The following is a 20,759-nucleotide window of genomic DNA, read 5'->3' on the forward strand; positions in this document are numbered from 1 at the left end:
ATGTATTTATCTCCTCTCCTACTTTCTTCCCCAACCATGTCACTTACTATTGAAGTAGGGTTGTTTATCATAGGTAAATACAGAATAAACTGTATTCAAAAAGAGGCATAACATGGGTAAGGAGGTGAGAAAGGACAAATATCAGAGATTTGTTAGCACCTCTGAAAGTAAACGTTGCCATGACAAGTACACATTCACAACTCTTCCACAGAAAATTGTCAGAAGTTAGTGATAACAGATTAATGGAATTTTTTTATTTTTCTGCCTCTCGAAAACATTTATTACAGGAGGTTGTAAAGGGCTGGAAAGGAGCCAACTCACATTGGTTATTCTGCCCTGAGACTGAAATTCAAGCAGTTTTCACAATTTGTATCAAATAATAGGAGGTACAAAGTAGTCAAGATTTAAAAGCAGATAATACAATAAAATAGGGTAAGAAAGCACTGAGATAAACTCCAGAGTTGGTTTCGAAATTATACAGGTATGAGTTTTAATATTCCAGGTACAATGAACCAATAACCCAGTTCACTAATAAACTTTATTTCCTAAAAGTCAGTTTTGGGGTTTTTGTTTACCTCACAGCTATCCTTGAAGACTGAGTCTCTCTCTTCTTCCAACCATCTACTCTGTTTTTTACCCCCAACCCATTTCTGAACTTTTCCTGTTCTACTGGAGGTCACCAATTATATCAATTACCTACTGCCTCTTTATTAAATATATACTAATGCTGAGGAGTTGGGTGTATACAGAGCACAAACACATACTTTCCAACTTCCAGAACCTAACAGTACAGCAGAAAAAACAAAGGTAAATAAATAGCCATGATTATGTGACAAAAGCTATAGCAGAGTAAGTATAAGTACTTAATTCTGCTTGGTTACATTTAGGTTTTAAAGCATGAATAGATAAATGTTCATAGAATGAGGGACACTGCAGAGAGAAAGGGATGAAAAGACTTTGGCCGATTTTAAGAACTGCCAAATAGTTGTACAAAGCTGCAGCACAAGGTACAAGTGAGGAAAAGGCGGGAGAAGGTCCATTTTGTGAGCCACATTACAGGGCTGAGACTATTCAAAGTCACTGGGGAAAAGGAGGCATGACGTGATCACATCTGCATTTTAGAAAGTTCAGAGCCGCAGTTCTCAACAGGAGGCAATTTTACCCCAGGGGCATCTGGGAATGTTCTGGAGACATTTCCGTAGTTACCACTGGAGTTGCTACAGACAAGGATGCTGATAAACACCCTACAATGCATAGGACAGTCAATTATGAAAAGGAATTATGTGGCTCAAAATGAGAACAGTGCTGAAGTTAAGAAACCCTGGTTTAGAGCTAAGTTCTAGGGTAGAGGAATAAGACTGGAGGCAGGAGATCATCTAATCTGTAATTCTAGGAGAGCAGAGGCCATGCTCCTCATTATCCTACTCTCCAGCTCTAAGCCAGTGTGGGACATGATGCAGGGATGCAGTCTTTACTCACGCTTCCCTGGTGGCTCAGATGGTGAAGAATCTGCCTGAAATGCAGGAGACCTGGGTTCAATTCCTGGGTCGGGAAGATCCCCTGGAGAAGGGAATGACCACCCACGAATGACCACCCACTCCAGCATTCCGACCCAGAGAACTCCATGGACAGAGGAGCCTGGCGGGCCACAGTCCAAGGGGTTTCAAAGAGTCAGACACGACTGAGTGACTAACACTAATATTTACCTGGGAAGTGAATGAATGATGCAGAGCTCCAGGCAAAGAGCACAAGGCCTACATGTGGCTGTGGCAATGGAAAACAGATGCAAAGGACTGAACAGAATATACAGGCCTTACTGAAAAAAAAATCTAAGAAAGGAAAATCCAATTTACCATCACCCCAATCTTAAATGATTTTCTGAGTTATAGTAAAAAGTTTAATTAAAAAAACTGTGCAAGCCTTAAATGCAGTATTGTATTCTGTACCAGATCTTGAAACAAGAAAAAGTAATTAAGTTGGAAAATGTGGTGAGATATGAATATGGTCTGGTGTTTAGTTAATAATAACATTGGCGGAGCAGTTTTAAGGAATTCTAGATAATATAGGACTGTAACATGAGGAAAAACTGCGCAACGGGTTATAATAGCTTTTTGTGCAACTTTCCAGTAAGTAATTTATTTCAAAAATTTTTTTAAAAAGCCCATTTTCCAAATGTATCAAACCTTAAATATTTGAATCTACACTAAACATTCCCATTTGTATTTTAAGAAAAGCTATAATGCTAAGATCTTTTTATTACATGGGTCTTTGGTAATACTACATTGATCCAGGAAAAGAGCAAGGAAAATTTTTAGAGGCAGCCAGATAGAAATGGCAGAGGAATCAACAAAATAAGATACTAACACTCATATTTAAAAATAAAAATCTTCTGACTCATAGTCTGTGATAACCTGAAATGAATATTGTATCACTATGCAGGCAAATTATTCTGCCAAAAAACCTAATGACTTTTTCTTCCCATTACCATCCAATCACACTTTCATAATAATGACAAGACATTTAAGACTGTCACCAAGGTGAACTGAAGAGACACGGCACTAAACTACGACTATTAGTAAGTACAGTCATTTTGATTAGTCCAGCTTCTCTTTAGAGATGTCAAAAATTATATGCGAATACAAAAACATCAGGTAAAATCAGCGTTCCAGTACAGGCGTTTTTTTGTTTTTTTAAATATGAAGAGCAACTTCCTGAAAATCTGAATGGAAAAATGTTATCATAAACCTTAAAAATGAAATAAAACTCTTTCAGAAAGGTACAACAATTACCTGCATGGTAATTAATTCTATTACCTGAATATACCAGCGGCATTTCTCTTGATGTGACACAAAGCTCAAGTTATTTTTGCCATATTTAAATCCCCTATAACCACGTCAGCAATATTTACTGATCTGATGATTAATGACATGGCCTAAAATACTTTATCTGACTTTATAAATATAATCTGGTATCCTTTTCCAAAATATGACTAATACCAACTTTCTTGAGTAGCCAAGTGTTAACCAACTGTTAACTATTAGTTTATTAAGAATAAGGAACAGCATAATGGGAGTCACTGTACTTTCACGACTCACTAAACATGTAACCCTGGTCAAGTCACCAAACCTTTTCATGCCTCAATTTCCTTCTCTGTAAAGTAAAAGTATTTCCTACCTAAAGATCATTTAAGGTTTTAAAAGATAAAAATAAATGGAAAATGGTTAGAATAGTGCCTGAACAGAGTAATTACTCACATAGCAAATGTTAAGAGGAAAGTTACTATCAATCATTTTTGCACTTTCACTGCCTTCCACAGTGTTGCCTGACAATGCGTTGAAAGAACAACATATTCCCCTTATTAAATGGATCTGCATTTTTTCAAAAAAAGGATAGACTTTTCCCTAGAGGGGACACTTCTAATAAATTTACCTTCCCCTTCTTTTAAGAAAACTGTTCTACTTCCTAGTATAATTTTCTAGGTAAAAATATACTCGTGTCTCAAATCCTTTGTTGTTTTATAGTTGTTCATTATACTGAGAACACATAGGAATCATTATTTAACCAGGACAATCATATTAAAAAAAAAAAAGATCACCCATGATTACCCACCATGGGTAAACCACAAGATAACTTTGGAAAACAGCTCAGAGAAAACTAAAAAAGATGTAAATCATACAAGAGAGGGGAAGAGAGAAGACAGTGAGAAAGCCTAGCATCTGTTTAACTGGAGTCCCAGGAGAGGAGAGAGAATGGAGCAGACATGATATTTTAAAAAGATAATGGCTGACAATTTTCCAATGCCAATAAAAGACATTACAGATTCAAGAAGCCTAATAAATCTCAAGCTTGATAAACAGAAAAAAATGACACCAAGGAATATCACAGTCAAACTTCATGAAACCAATGAGAAAAATCTAAAGTAAAAGAGATCATCTTTCCAGTACTAACAGTTAGATTTATACCCAAATACATCAAAATTGTCTATGAAATACAAAATGCCCCAGATAAAACACAAAACCTTAGAAAGTACTTCTGTAAGTAAAACAATAGAAAAGCATATTTTATATAAACATTAAACAAGTTATACAAAACCATAATACTGACAAATTATAATATGGTAATCCTGACTGTAATTACCCAGAAAAGGAAGAGAAATAAGTATAATCTGGACAGGTAGAAGAAAGAGGGAGAAGACACTTCTAACTAAGCAGGAGGGTAGGGACAGAAGAGGCTATGATTAAAATACGAAGCTCTATGAAAGTCAGAAGTAAGACTTGGTGGTAGAGGAACTGCAACTCCATTAAAACACCATAAGCTACCTCTCATACTACCTTGAGCAGAAGAGAGACATAGCAGAAGTGGAATTAAATAAGAGTAATATTACAGGGTTACATATAGTATAACCTGAAAGGGAGAGAGGGAGAAGATCCCAGAAGCAAGACTATGTGAAGGAGGCTATAGTAATTCAGGTAAGATAAGCACCCTGTAGTAGTGGAGTTAAAAAGGATGAATTTAGAGGGCATTTCAAGAAGATCTATCTACATCAGTTTTCCTTCTTGAAATTTTAAAGGCCAAAAAGTACACAATTATTCATAAAAATAACCACACTATTACAACTAATCTGTATTATGATACAATTGCCTACTGAATCAACAGAATGACATATATCTTTAAAAAACAATATTCTATAAAAATACCAATGAGCTCATTAGATAGGTACAATATTTATAATCCATAATTATACATTCTTATGACTTTTTCATTATAGATTACTAACATAAGAAAAAAATTTGAGGGCTTTTTCCTCCTTGAAGGCTAATACACAAAAAATGAAAATTCTCTGACTTCACAGCAAGTAAAAAACATTTTTATTTTCAAAAGCTCTTTACTAAGAGGCTATCAACTTGGTAATGAACTCAAACAACTCACCAATGCTGGGTGGGCTACCATAGTTAATTGGTGACTCTGGTGGTCTTCCACAATGCAATGCAGCCAGAGCAGATCCTTTCCACACAACATGCTTGCAGCCTATTAAACACAAACATTTTTTATTGGATATAAAGATAGGACACAAAGACAAAAAGTGAGAAAAAGACCATCTAAATGCTGTTAGAAATTTTTCATACTTTTGTTTGTGCGTAGCAAGGACTGTCTTCCAGCTCCTAACAAAGTTTGTACTCCAGGAACACTTTGTGGAATCTCTTGCTCAAGAAGAGGTCCCAGTCGATGACAGATCTGCAGCAAGTGATCAGGTGCTAAATGTCTGTAATACTTCACCTATTATGTGAAAGACACAGATAAAATGTTTGCTAAATACAGTGGGGATACAGGATACAATTATTTACAGTAAATAAAATGTACTTTTAAAAACATAGTAATTTGTTCTTGCTAGTCACATTTCATTTTACTTGGGGGGAAAAATTCACATTCATTCAGTGAAATCCCTTGATTCACAGTATAAAACAACTACCCAACCATGATTTAATCCACTGAAGAGGAAAAATGCTAAAAGAATTGATGGAACCTAAATACAGCAAGTTATAAACTAACAGATGCTAGTCAATGCAAATACTGAACAATGAAAAAATATATATTATAACCTAAAATGGTATGTTCCAGTCTAATATTTTAATTTTCAAAACAAACAAAAAATCATCTAACTATAAACACTTTTTATCACCAATGATATTTTAAAAAATCTCCAGAATAGTTCAGGATTAAACAAAACTACACAGTTTATGTTCTCATTACAAAATCTAAAGACATCTATATAATTTCTATGCTGAAATTTATAATTTACCAAAAACTTCACAGAGAGAAAGGCCGAATTCCAACTGTTAAATGAAACAAGTTTGACTATAAAATAAATCTACCAACTACAAAGTTTGGGCTGTTTTTGGAACAACTTCAAAATATTGCTTAATTTAGATTAGCATTCAAAACCAAGATGTAAAATGCTTTATGTTTATTATCCATCCTGAAAAGTCTTTTATTAAATAGATAATATTTGCATAATAATGTAAAGATATTAAATTAGGGGGAAAAAGTACACTATGTTTTCACTTTATGTTTAGATTACCAAGTTACAAAAAAATTCTCACTGCAGTACCTAAATATTCTAGTTTAGCTGTTTTCAAAGTGTGTTCTGGGGACTCCTAGGGATTTCTCAAGTAAAAATTGTGAGTCTTCATGCTTCCACTGCAGGGGACACAGGTTCAATCCCTTGTCAGGGGAACTAAGATCCTGCATGCTGCACAGCACAGCCAAAAATTTTTTTAAAAAATGAATAATATGAAGATGTTATTTGCCTAAGTTTTCCAGCAATGTCCCAACAGACTGCATGTCTAAGGGGATATAAGAAATCTGCCTTCTATTAAGCCAGAGATTAAACATCCTCAAAAGGATAAAACAATACCACTCACTTCATAAATTTGTTTTGGGAAATAATCATGTTATAAAAATTTTTTTACTTATATTAACATGAAATGAGTTTATTATATTTAAATGAATAAAAATATTTTAAAACTTGTTTTAATTTTTAAGTGGTAAATATGAATAGATAATACACACAAAGGAACTGCAATAATTTTCATTAATGTAAAGAGGTGCCGATGTAAAGTTTGAGAACTGCCACTCAAGTTCATTTAGACTAAAAAAAAAATAGTAACTGGAAGCTTGCACCCTTTGACTCTTTACCCATTTCGCACCCAAGTAGGAAGAGTCAAAAGGTTTAAGATTTACAGTTATAAAATATACAAGCCATAATGGTATGATGAAGAGCATGGTGACTATAGTTAATAATACTGTACTGTACAACTAAAAGCTTTAACAGATCTTAAACTTTCTCATGACAAGAAAAAAAAAATGCTTTAAGTATGTATAGTGACAGGACTTCTTTTGATCTTTCACAATATATACAAATTTTGAATCATTATGTTTGCACCTGAAACTAAAATAATGCTATATGTTAATTTCATCTCAATTTAAAAAAAAAAAAAAAAAAAAGGAAAAGTAAAGTCTGAGAAAATGTCAAAGAGCCTAAAAAGACAAGACCACATTTTTTAAAAGGTCCACTTATTAATGGCAATTTTAGTATGAATTCTTATAAAATAGATTTTGAGGAAGTGAGGGATTAAGTGATCTCAATCTATCTTGTAGTATCTGTTATACTCTAACTGCAAAAGAACGTAAATGCTATTTTTTTTAATTAGCTGATATTCATTCTCTAGATTGAAGCCAATTAAGGGGAACCTATCTTACTTTTTATCTTAATATACTGTCATAGAGACAATACGGAGCCATATTGTCTCACTTTCATTAGACAATTTAAAAGAATACAGGGTCTAGTTAATCATTACTGGTAGAACGAACACTTCTGGAAAAGAAGTTCTAAATCAAATAATACATACTACCTCTCAGCTTTCGAGATTCACAAAAGCACGATGATGTTAAAGCCTCTGAAAAATCCTGATAAATCTATTTATTTTATTTAATGCACAAATACACAAACCCTAGTTACAGAATCCTTTTTTCCCCTAATATTATCTTGACTCAAAACATACTTTTCCAAGCACTAGTACGATATAAACAGAAAAAGCATTCAGAAGAAAGTACACCAAAATACAAAAATTTTAAGTGGTATTTATACTCTAATCCTTCCTAAAATAATTTACTTAAAAATTGAAAGCAAAGTCTACAATATTTATAGGGTCCCTTCTAGTTTAAAACTTGTACATGATAATTATTCTAATGTGACTTTTTAAAATTGATCAAAATTCTTTTTACAATTCTTAGTTTGACAAGGAAGTTAATTGCTTGTTAACTTTAGTTTTGTGATGATCCTGTTTTAGGGTCTTTTTACAAAATACATTTCAAGTAGTAAACTTGAAAATCTTGACTGAAGAACTGTATCTTTTTAATAAAATATGAATCCACTTTTACCAATGACATCGCTCCTTGATTATTTAATATATTTCAATTTTTCAAAGCCAAATTTCATTTTTAAGTTAGAAGAGATACTTTCAATTCTTCAACTCCTCATGCTTTCTGGCTTCGAGATCTTATGCAAGCTGACCCCTCTGAAAGAAATCTTTACCCATGCACCTCCACACCTGAATCCTCCTCCGTGTCAGTCTGGGCTTCACTGCCTTCCATGACCTGCCTCTGCCCCTTCTTTTGTGGCCATTCTGTGTTTCCACAGCACACTTATTAAACTCCTTCCCAGTCCTTTACCCTACTCTTCAGAACTCTGCAGTACTTACCACACCATACTAATTGTTCTTAAGATGTAGGGATCTAGTGACAGCTATGATCCTCTTCCCCCAAAAAATACATATACAGTCCCTACCACTATCTTGCCCTTTTCAGAGGTTCGTAAGACTCTACGCTATACTAAAACTGCCAATTTACTTGGTCCATGTCCTACCTAAGAACAGACGGGATTAGATCTTGTTCACTTGTCTGCCCAGAACCTAACAGAGTACTTAAGCTAAGTGTTTAACTATTAAGATAAACAAATACATGAAAATACACAGGGGAAAAAAACTGACTTCGCTGGCCATTAAATGGAGAGGTTCCTTAAGGTCTGATATCCCACAGCTCAGTTCCAGACACTCTCATATCCTTTCTCTATACTCCCTGGACAATCTTTATGCCAAAGCTTTCCAAATTTGTATCTACAGCCTAGCCTTGCTCACTGAACTTTCTTAAGAGTCCTCTCCTTAGAGTCCCAAGGCCTCCTCAACTCAACACATCCAAAACTACACTCATGATGCTCATGCCAACAGCCCCCTTCAAGTTCTCTACCTTGGTGACTGGCAACATTATCACCGTCTCTCCAATCTAAAATCAAGAAGTCACATTTTTCACACTGCCCATTTCTCTCTCTCGCCTCATTCCAAATATCCCACCACATCCAAACGAATGTTTCCTTCCTAGCCTCAAACCCATATACCTGTCTCTATCTCCATAACAATCCAATTTCAAATCATCCATCTTTCCCACATCCACTTGTGCCTTCCACCCACCTGCCTGCTCAGTTGCTTCAGTCGTGTGCAACTCTTTGGGACCCTATCTATGAACCCTTTTCACCTCATTCAAATCTATTCTCCATATTGCAATTAGAATGCTCTTTCCAAAACACAGATCTGGTGGTCACCTCTACCTAAAGCACTTCAGAGGCTTGTCATGCTCTTTGGAGATCCAAATCCTTCACGTGGTCTACTAGCCCTGAATTACATGTGGAGTCCATTACTGTTTCTCTGCCTTCTCTGGCACACTCCTAGTCCTACACTCTCCAGCCCCCTCTTTCCACATTTAGACACACGGGCTTTCTTTCAGGTTCTTTACCCGCACCGTCTACTGTCAGGCTTTTCCCATGTGGTGTGCTTTGCATTTCTCCACCTCCCCTTGCCCAGACAACTCTATTTGCTTCAGATCTTCCCTTTGTAACTTTGTTTTCCTTCACTTTATTTAGTCTAGGTATTATCATCTTGATTGAACACTCTTGGTGACTTGTTCTTAACTCATGTACCAGTTCACGACTGTACCTTCAACAATGTCATGGGTTTAATGTTTCTATTCTTAACTTCACCATAAACTATATGAGAACAGGGACCATCTCCTCGCATTCCCAAATGCATCATATATACACACACACCCCTAAAACATATTTTTTTTTAAATGAATAAAACTTATTTTTGCTACTTTTTCTCATTATTCTTTAAGAACATTAATTCATGTAATTATGGTCAATATTTAAAATGTAAAAATAATTAAAATAGCTCATTTATGGCTCCATATACATGACTTTTAATTTTCAAATTATTAAAACCCCTGTATCTTTAATTTTAACTTAAATATTAACCTGTATCTTTAATATTCTTAAGCTTTTTCATCTGAATGAACTTTCATTTACTAGTAAATAATTAAAAGGTTAAGCTGAAATGATACTGTAATAAAATCCCTAATCTAAAATGTCTATATCTGGATTTAGACATCCAATTACTGGATTCTCGGTAATTGTTCTAATACTGTTATTCAGGAAAAACAGAACTTGACGTTCTCAATTTTAATATGCCCATACTTTTCACAACCAAAACTGCTTTCAAGCTCCCAAAGATATTCAACACATAAAAAGTATGGCCAAATGGTAAAGTGTGACAAATATTAAAAATACTAACATAGGTAGGTTTAGTTGCTCAGTCATCTCCAACTCTTTGCGACCCCACGGACTGTAACCCACCAGGCTCCTCTGTCCATGGAACTCTCCAGGCAAGAACACTGGAGTGGGCTGCCATGCCCTCCTCCAGAGCATCTTCCCAACCCAGGGATCAAACCTGGGTCTCCGGCAATGCAGGCAGACTCTTGACCCACTGAGCCACCTGGGAAGCTACTGGACACATATCGGCTGCACACTAAGTGCTAGGCCCTTATGGTAATTGCTGTTTTCCATGAAAAAGCCAAGTCAATGATTTTGATAACCATAAGACGTATGTTCTATTATTATTCCCATTAATAAAGAAATGATGGTACAAAAGATAAGAACAACCCTCCCAAGGTCATACACACTTAGTGCACGGTGGAGATGAGACAAACCAAGGCAGTCTGAGTCCAGAGCCACAATCATACTGCCCACCACCTACACCCCACAAAGTACTTAGTTCCTCAAATATATGTGCAAACTATAAACTAGACATCCTGAATAGTTTTCAACACACACATTAAAGTGAGCCGGAAATAAATGTTTTAGAAGTTGACTTTCACTCTAAGCAAACTTGCACAAAGGCATAAATTCCTATAGATTAAGGGGAACACTTAAAACTTGAAGGATACAAGATAAATGATATAATGACAACCCTAAATACTCTCTCCTAAAATGGTTTAAGGAAATCAAAGTGACCAACCCTACCTTTCTCAATACTTTTAAGATTAAAATTTTTAAATCTTAAAGTTAGAAATAAGGTATAAACAGATTAAACAATTAAAAAGGTTACCATAAAATTTATGACCACTATTTTAAAATTTTTAAAGTGAACACTTATCAGCACTGCTTCTCTTTTTAAAATCTATGCTCCTCCCTTCAACAGACATTTCTCTTTCCCCACGAAAATGTATGAGCCCGCTATATGGATGTAAACCCTTATGCCACCCACTGAAATTCAGGGGGCAAGACAGAGCTTTTTCAAATTTCTCCTATCTTCATCCCGCCACCTCCAATCCCAATTAGAAAAATCAACAATCTTTGGTTAATTGTCCATAATTAATAGTTAAAACATGCATTAAATAAATGCATCCTTTCTGTAAACATGTTGCATTATCTAGAGCACAGGTGAGCAAACATTTCCTGTGAAGGGTCAGACAGCAAGTATTTTAGGCTTTGAAGTCTACTATCTCATATATATATACACATAAACAACTCTTTAAAAATTTAATTACTCCAGCTCAGGGGCCTTGCAAAAACAGGTCTTCTGTACAACTGACCTCCACCAGCCCGAATTTACCCATTCCTAATCTAAAGAACGATCCCTGGCATCCGCCACAGAAGGGGAACAGAATTTTGTGACACAAAGGCAAGTCTGCTCTTCCCTTGCCCATCTTGGCCCAAATCATAAACTCGGGTCACTCGTTTCTCAGATTGCACATGCGTTTTCTAGGATTATCAATTACAACAAAACCTTCTGAAATTGTGACTTGTAGCAAGAAAGGTACAAGGAAGAAACTGAGCTCTTTGAGTGTGTTTATTTTCCTGTATTTCTGGCTAAGCCGATCTGCTTCTGCTTGATATGCTGCTTTATATATGCCCACCCTTTTCAGCCAAGAAAATTTTGCCGTTATCAGTGGGAAGTATAGTAAATGGTGTTATTGGTAGGAAGAAAATGTAAAGAACCTGGAAGCCACCTGCCATACTGTCATTAAAAATTTCTTTTCTCAGTTTGTAAAGAAAAGGTCAGCAGTTTGAATTAAGAACTCTGAAATCCAGAGCCTCAGTTTAAATTTGCTGAGTGGGAGGAAAACATCTAGTGGGGGTCCTAATCCCTAAGACTGCGATTGCAACAGCCACCACTCGGGAGTTGGTCACAGTGCCTGATACTAGACTGGGCTATTAAAACACTCCACATCACACACTTTCATGCTGAGAAAAATCCTTCTAGACCCAAACAGAGGAAAAAAACTTGAATCTTTTTAATGACCTTTTAAAAATGAGGTTAGGTCAATATATTCATTCCAACTATTTGATATACCTGTGAGACCTAGAAATGTCAGCCCCTCCTCAGGACGTAATTAAGAAGTCCTAATGGAAACAAGATCCACCTAATCTTTGGCACCAATATGATCTGACCAGGCTCTTCACTTTATTCCAATGTACTGAACACCTGATTGGTTCTAAAACAGTTTTTCAGATTTTCTCACGTATTTTTTCCTCACAATTTTTTCAGACTTGAAAGGATAGTTTCTTATGCTTTCTACTATAGTTCTAAGTTATAAAAAGGTCAGGTTAACATAATACAGTTCTTATTTTTAGTCCTATTCTAGCATATAAACAAAACCAGAAATTAAAAAAATTTTTATTGTTTACTAAGGCCTATTACTAAAACCCAGTCCCTAAAAATCTCAAAACTATCTAAACTTTTAATTGATAAATGTTACATCATTATTACAAAGCACAGATTAAATTATATTTATACTCTCTAAAACAAGTTTACATTTTTTGAGCTTTTAAAAACTCTAATAAAAAAATAAATAAATAAAAACTCTAATAGCTTTTCCACATAGAAAAAAATTCTTTTTAGCTGCTAAATTGTGTTGGAATCTTTTGTGACCCCATGGACTATAGCCCACCAGGCTCCTCTGTCCATGGGATTTCACAGGCAAGAATACTGGAATCGATTGCCATTTCCTTCTTCAGGGGATATCCCACACCAGGAATCAAACCTGCATCTCCTGCACTGGCAGGAAGGTTCTTTACCACTAAGCCACCAGGGAAGCCCAAGAACAAAAATATAGAATACTTATATTCTCAGCATTTATTTATCTTCACAAGCAAATAAGGTTAAGTATTGTCCTCATTTCACAGAATGAATAGGAGAAACAGTAGAAAGTGGGAGAAACAGTATTCAACCCCAGGTCTCCTGATTTCAAGTTTAGTGTTATTTCTATTACGTTACAGTTTCCTTTTCAAAACTTGAGTTTCTCCCTCATCGCCAAACAGGCTTTATGATTACAAACTTAATAGAACCTATATAACCACTTTTCAAGTTAATTGCTCTAAGCTGGGTAACTAGTCTCAGAAGGACTCTCACAAGCTTATGATTTACTTGTACTCAGGGTATAGTAAAAATAATACATAATCTTACAAGTCAAAATTAATCGTGGGGGTCTATTTACTCTTAAATAACTATGAATAAACATGTTTGAAAGACTGTGTCTTACATTCACAGTTTAATCAATCACCTAAGAAATCATTTAGATAATTCAGTTAGTATTATCAATACATATTTGTCATTTAAATAAAATGCAATACTGATTCTCAAAATTTTATTATTATACAATCTGACTGTATTTGTTTAAAAAAAAACTCTATCCAGATTTAAGGTTTCCACAAACCACAAAGGATGCGCTATAAAAATAATTTAAAACACAACAAAATGACAAAGTTTAACTTTTTAAAATAACATTTTGAAGTTTTGTTTTTAAATCAAGTCACTTGCTAAAACAAATCTGTGAAATAAGAAATCTTCTTTAAAACATTAGTTACTTAGTGAAGCATAATTTAAAATCTATGATTCTGCTAAAAAAGTTACTGTCCACTAACTTAAAGATTAAGAATACTTAAAACACGTATTCTTAAAGTACCCATGTAAATAATCTTCAGAGAAAAATCAGTTTCATTTTTAGTAATGTTTCAGTTTTAAACACTACACTCAAAGTAACTAGCATCACACATACAATGGCAGTGTAAAGCTGTTTCAGGAAATGCGTGTTTCTCCAAGTTGCCTGGACTTAGTCCTTCCACACCCCAAAACTAAACCAGAATCCAGTGACACAAGTAAAGGTGAGTATTTTGGGGTTTTATATTATAAGCTCTGCCAAGACAGGCTACATGTCTGTTCTTTATCCGGATGGAGACCAACTGGGTCATGCTACCGTGACCATGGCCATCTGGAGGCCAGAGCACATGGATTCTTTATGTGCTTCCTTTGCAGCAGGCTGCCATCATCCACGGTGCAATGAACAACTTACGTCTTACACTACAAATCTTACTCCTCTTACTATTTAAATTTGTTTTAACTAAGGCAGAAGCTTCATCAGAAACTACGTTGCGATCCCAACTTTCTTAATACCAAAAACTTCTCATCCAGCCATCCTTATCTGTGATCCCTGAGCTCAAATAATGCTGCTTTTGTGTGTGCACATATGTGTGTGTAAGACAAGTAACTAAAGGTAGACCATCTTAACATCTGATGACTGCATTCTCTGTAGTGACCAAAGGTTCTCACAATTTTGTATTTCACCACTCAATGTCACACAATTTTTTAATACCCTGAATTCTCAAATGCCATAATGAAAAAAATTATTATTTTCCATAGCCTGTTAGAAAATACTTACAGTCCTCTATATTCAATATGCTTAATAACATATTAATTCCAAAATAATTTATTTTCACAAATCACTCACATGTCACCAACATAGCTTCTCACAAGCAAAACAGAAACTTTACACATTTAAAACTTCCTGAATTTTCAATTTGGTTCCTATTATATAACAGCCTTTATCACTTTTAGATATAATTACAAAAGCAACTTAAATATCCTTTTTCTCTAATACACTCATTTTTAATTTTTTACTTTCCTAAAGTGAATGAAAAGTACATTAAAAATAGGAAATTATTCTAAACGTTTATGCTTAGCCCTCCTAACTAATGGCCACTTTGCTTAGTATTATGGGTATTTTTCTATGAATTCTAAAATTTGTATGTGAAAACTACTAGTCACAATGAAATTCACCTACCTGGTATCACTTATCCAAAATAAACTGTGCAGAGTACAATTTTATTTGCTATTAATTCTGTAGTGACAAGATAGATAACCACAAAATTTAAGAAAGAAGAATGCAGAAGGTGAGAAAAGTTTCTAGGTAAAAGAAACAGAAACTTGTGGTCTGACAAAGAAATTCTTTATAGACTAAAAAATTGACATTCATAGGATTTATTTAACCTAATACTCAAGAATAAATTCAACAAACTCTTTTTAAAACTTGGCTTAAAACAGAATCTTTTAGCCAGATTACAAAACAACTCCTCCTGAAAATTTCTAAAAGAATACAAACTGTTGTGATGATTTTCAATTATGAAAATCTCTGTACAGAGGGAACCATCTGTAATAGCCAAGCTCCCTTCACATATTTCTAAGTGCTATCTGATCATTACCAAAAGAAAGAGCTTCATATATCCTCTAATCAATTCTGCATATTTCAACCACCCAAACATTTCTTAATGTTAACTGTTCCACAAATACAGTTCACAGTTTCTAGAAATCTATCCACAATGCTTTAAAAATGATTTATTTTTTACATTTACTATACTTTTTTCTTTTTATCTTAGGTTTAATTATTTCATCCTTGAATCTACAAAGTAACTATGCTAATAGTGTCTTTTAAAGTTTTAAGCAGCCAATCTTACATGGTAAATACTATATTCAGAAAGTTATGCATATTGTTTCTGAAATAATACTTTTTCTTAAAATTCTGTACATTATAAAGCTATAGTTGGGACAACTTCTACTACTAAAGTTCTGATCATAGCGAACACAAACGTGAACGTGAAGTCACTCAGTCATGTCCGACTCTTTGCGACCCCATGGACTGAAGCCTACCAGGCTCCTCTGTCCATGGGATTTTCCAGGCCCTTACATAATACTTGATTTGTACCAGTCAGTTATCACTCACGTAATAATCTTACAAAGTAGGAGCTGTTATTAACCCCTTGTACAGACTGGGAAACATACTCCAACAGTGTTTTTCTGCCTCACAGCAATCATAAAACACCACTATGCAGTTGGGAATGGGATGACCCAACTCCTCCTTCATATTCATGCCACTTTACAATTATTCAAGAGTGCTAAGAATTTAACAAGTACTTATTTTAAAATTTTTGTAAATGCCTCCAACTCTTTAAAATAATGGCACAAATATCAATAGAATAACTGCATGTACAAAAAAAGATGAAGATTTACACTTCAGTCCTTCAAGGAAATGTACTATTCCCTTTACATCTAACATTATTTCTTCATTATAATGATTGAGACACTAAAACCATGTTACGAAGACTACCAAGCAAAACTTACAATTTCACTAATACTCTATTAAAAACAGAAAAATAAGTCTACAAGACATTTACTTCATTATATGCCACCACCCTCCAAAATTGAAACTGGTTAAATTTTGACAGTACTACATAACATGTTAAAAATGATTCCGAATTAGGAATTCCCATTCCAGATAATATGAATATAAAAATGGATAATATGAATCCCTAATTCAAAATCATTTTTAACATGTTATCTATTTTTTTTAACTTAAAACTGGTCTCCTAGGTTTTATACCTACACTTTCACATTAATCAGCATACTCTAAGTACCTAAGTAAATCCTATTCAAGACTTCTATTGATCTCTGAATTTACCACCAATGATTTGTGAAACTAGTACTTAAACCATGGTGAAATCATACTAATTATTAAAAAAAAGTAGTCTACAAAGTGGTCATGTCTCAAAAATCTTCATCTTTTCAAGGAAAAATGATACAACAACTTAAGAATGGTGCTACAAAAAGTGTTTATACAATTTCCTAATATGAATGATTTGTCGAGGTCTACTTTTCTGTGTTTTACAAAATAATTCCAAAATTTAAAAAGTTGAGCTCTTCAAAACAATGCACTGCTACTTCTAGTTAAAAATCAGGTTTCAATCCATTTATAAGAATGAGAAAACACGGGCCCAGAGAAATTTTTGACTTGCCAGAGGTTAAGCTGCACGCTAACTGCTGGCAGGGCTAACATCACAATACACAATCTATTTGCAATGCTTTCCCTTGAACACAAAGATTTAGATTTCTAATAGAGTGGAATCATTTTTTAAAAGCAAATACTACTACAAAAAAATTATAATAATTGTATCTAACAGATTAGCAAAACAACAGTTTGGGAAATACCTTGCAAGCAAGAAATGTAATCAGAGTCCCAAACCTGCCAAGGACACTTAAAAATTCTGCCTTAAGATCTCATAAGTATGCAACTTAAATATGTCATCACTACTTAAAGGTGACTGGAGAGTGAAATTTAATAAACCAATTTCACTGTCCAAACAAAAATAAATGACAAAGATGTCTCTTAGCCCAAAAATTAGTTGTTTTCTTATTCTGTAAAGTTTGCCTCCTGCGTGACTCTATTCGAAAAATAAGAATTCCAATTAAAGTTTTAAAAAATGCCTGTTTGATTTAAAAGCAACCCCATCCTTTAAAAAAAAAAAAAAAAAGAAAATCTGATTTAATATATATACTACTGGGCTAAAAATAAAATAAAAATGCTTTAACTTCCTATCAAATTCCATCCACTATTAAAAATGTTTTGTCTTGAGTAGAGGATAATAATCACAATCTTCCTTTACAATACCTTTATCAATGACACTTGAAATAAAAGTATTAAATTTTCTTTTTTCACCCTGGAAACTTTTAAACTGCTCTTAAAACTCCACTTTCTGCTTAGTCAAAACTCAACTACTGTGAATTTTATCTGTAACCTGACTTCAGATGCTGATCTATGTCTTTTAAGTTCCCAAGTACAAATATTATACCTCATCCTAAATAGCTGTAATTTGAGGTTCTCCAGAAATTTCAATTTGACATACAAATCCTTACATTTAAAATATTACCCAATTTATCAGTTAACACAAGCAATGAACTCCCAAGTAGAGGCAAATGCTACTGAAACCACAAACATTTGATAGGAAATAAAACTTTCAGTCTTAAAAATAAATTAAGAAATAGAGAATGCTGTACAAGAGACATTGCATGTGCTCACCTAGCTCACCACATAATTTCAAAATCCTACTGTTAAACAAAAACGTGCTCAAATACCTAGGGTTCCAAAATGTTTTTAGAGCTAACTAAATCTCAATCAAACGTCAAACAAAATTAAACCAAATACCACATACCTAGATACACAGTTTGACAGGTAGGAAAGCACCTCAAATGGTGCCTCGAATTATACAGACTGAGCAAATGAAAGGAAAAAATGTGCCAGAGAACTCTAAAGTCTAATGGGAATCCTTAACTATCTCATGAGCATGCCAACATGACTGCTCTGGTATAAACATTTGGCAACACTAATCAAGAAACACCAATTCCATCCAAAATAGGTGAATTTTGATAAGATAAACACAGAATTTATGGTATCCCAAATCTGATGAAGAGATGAAGAATATAAACTCATCAATATTTGAGAGATGACAAATTCGCTCAAAAAAAGTTGAAAAACATTGGTAACCTTGTTTTTATTGGAAAATTAAATGATATTCCTACAAGAATTAGACAGTCTCACAATCTGGCCAGATATCACTGGCCGCTTCATTTAGAAAATATAAACATAACATTAACCAATAATCTCCACATTAAAAAAAACACGGCCACCTTCAGTGACTCGGGGTTTGTGGGGTTATATGAAATGCAAAGATGAGTTTGGTTAAAACAGGCCAAGATGAGTTGTCTGTCCAATTCTTAAAAATGGAGTATTACAATCTTAGTAATTCTTTTAAGTAATAAGTAAAACATGGACACCCACGTAAGATTTTGTCAAGTATTTACAAACCTAAAAATTAAATATTGCTGTCACTGAACCTTGAAGTTTGCTTCAAATTCCTTTCACTTTAGCCTAGTATTGAGTAACACTAGATGAAATCACTACATACTTGAAAACTGTTGTATGGAAATGAATGCGCTATTAAGTCTTCATTAAATTAACTAAACCTGAGTACGTTCATTCCAATACCTGGGAACACTTACCAACAACCTATATTAAATCCTAACACATTTACATATGAAAGTTAGATGTTCAGACGTCTATACGTAAATGAAAGAGCCATCAAAAATCTTGTCATGCCTTCAATCTCGCGGAAGACATTCAAAGCTAGTTCAACTTCCTAATCCTTTCAGAAGCCCTCTTGAGGTAACCTTGTAACTGTCTCAAAACATCAGCTGCAAACATCTCAGAAAAACCAAGGCACTGCAGAGATTTCAAAGGCTTGCTCTTTGCTCTGCCCCCGTGACTGCATGAACTGCCCATCACACACAGAGACAGACCACCTCCTTGAGTCCAAAAGGAGAAATTAGCACGGAATACAAAACTCGCCAATAAAAATATCCTACCACGCCCTTCACAATACTTAAAAGTGATAGGTCCATTTTCAATTTTTTTAGAAATGACTAAAACACTCACTTCGAAAACCTACAAAATTAAGACAGAGCTATTTCTGAACCTAAAAAACAAAAGACGTGTCGCTAGAAACTGGAAAAGTTTTACTTGCCCATCTCCACTCCACAGTAAGTATACGGATAAAATTAAAAAAAAAAAAAAAAATCAGAACTCTTCAGTGGCCTCCAACACTAGCTTTTAATTGAACGAGGGGCCTAACGCGAGAATTAGCAAAAGGAGAAAAAAAGCATGGTTCAACGCCTGGCTTTAGGGTTTACAGGCTTTCCACTTCCGTGGAAAAAAAAAAAAAACCTTGGGCAGATAGATGCAAGAGGTGCCGATGGCCCACGATCATCGCACATCCGAACCCTTCCGATCAAAAAAAAACCCTAAGTCTGAAGGTAAAGAAAGATCCCCCTCCCCAAAAAAAGAGAAAATTAAAAGAAAAAAAGAGGCACACACGTCTAGCAGCGGTTCCGCCGCGGCTGAATAGCCCGCTTGTGAAATGCTAATGCCACTTCGGAGCAGTTAGTCACCAGCTATTGTGTGCGGCAGGAGAAAGCCGTGCCGAGCGCGCGTGCAGAGCGAGCGCGCCCGCCTCCCTCGCGCCGCTCCCGCTCCCGCCGCCGCCGCCTCGCGCGCGCCCCCGCGGCCGCACGGACGCGCGCGCCGGCCCCTCCTCCTCCGGCCTTGCACTGCACAACACTCATGACGTATCTTTATTTCTAGCACGTTAACAAAATATCGCAAATAAATCGCCGGCAGCCCCTGCGGCCCCGGGGTGCGGGTCCCCCCCCGCACCACTAGCCCCCTGCAAGCCCCCCGCGCCGTCCCTCCCCAACCCTCCCCGGGGGCCTCGGGAGCTTTCGGGTTCTGGGGCCAAGTTTTTGTCTCGGTTAAAAAAAAAAAAAATTGCGGGAAATTCAATTTTTATTCGACTCGGGGAAAAGTTTCTTTGCTCCGCGACGTGAATGTCTCACCAGATTCTGGTAGGTCCTGGGATGCTCCTTGCCGGTCCAGTCGGTGCGCCGGGGCAGCAGCTGTGGGGTGCAGGGGGGGAGAGGACGCCCCGTGAGCCCGGCCCCCCGCGCCCCGGCCCGCCCGCGCCCCTCCCCCGCCCTCCCCGCGCCCCCGCCGGGGACCCCCCCCACCCCCGAGCCCCGCGCGCCCCGGGCGCCCCGGCGGCGGCGGCGGCCCAAGGGCGGTCGCGCGGCGCCACGCCGCCGCCGCCGCCTTACCTCCTTCTCGGCCACCTCACGGATCAGCACCTGCAACAACAAAGCGGGGAGAGCTGA

General features: G+C 35.9%; 1 protein-coding gene across 5 annotated transcripts in view; it reads right to left on the bottom strand.

Moving 5' to 3' along the window:
- The window catches only part of PHIP (pleckstrin homology domain interacting protein), a 128,351-nt gene that overhangs the window by 107,059 nt on the left and 533 nt on the right, over positions 1–20,759 (bottom strand). For all 5 annotated transcript variants that reach the window (XM_070376226.1, XM_070376229.1, XM_070376224.1 and 2 more), the window contains exons 3-6: positions 20,703–20,732; positions 20,445–20,504; positions 5,127–5,277; positions 4,930–5,028 (exon numbers count right to left, since the gene is read on the bottom strand). In XM_070376226.1, coding sequence (XP_070232327.1) covers positions 4,930–5,028; positions 5,127–5,277; positions 20,445–20,504; positions 20,703–20,732 — 340 coding nt within the window. The remainder of the gene's footprint in view (positions 1–4,929; positions 5,029–5,126; positions 5,278–20,444; positions 20,505–20,702; positions 20,733–20,759) is intronic.

The sequence above is a fragment of the Bos mutus genome, chromosome 9 (genome assembly GCF_027580195.1).
Source record: "Bos mutus isolate GX-2022 chromosome 9, NWIPB_WYAK_1.1, whole genome shotgun sequence".
Classification (NCBI taxonomy): Eukaryota; Metazoa; Chordata; class Mammalia; order Artiodactyla; family Bovidae; genus Bos; species Bos mutus.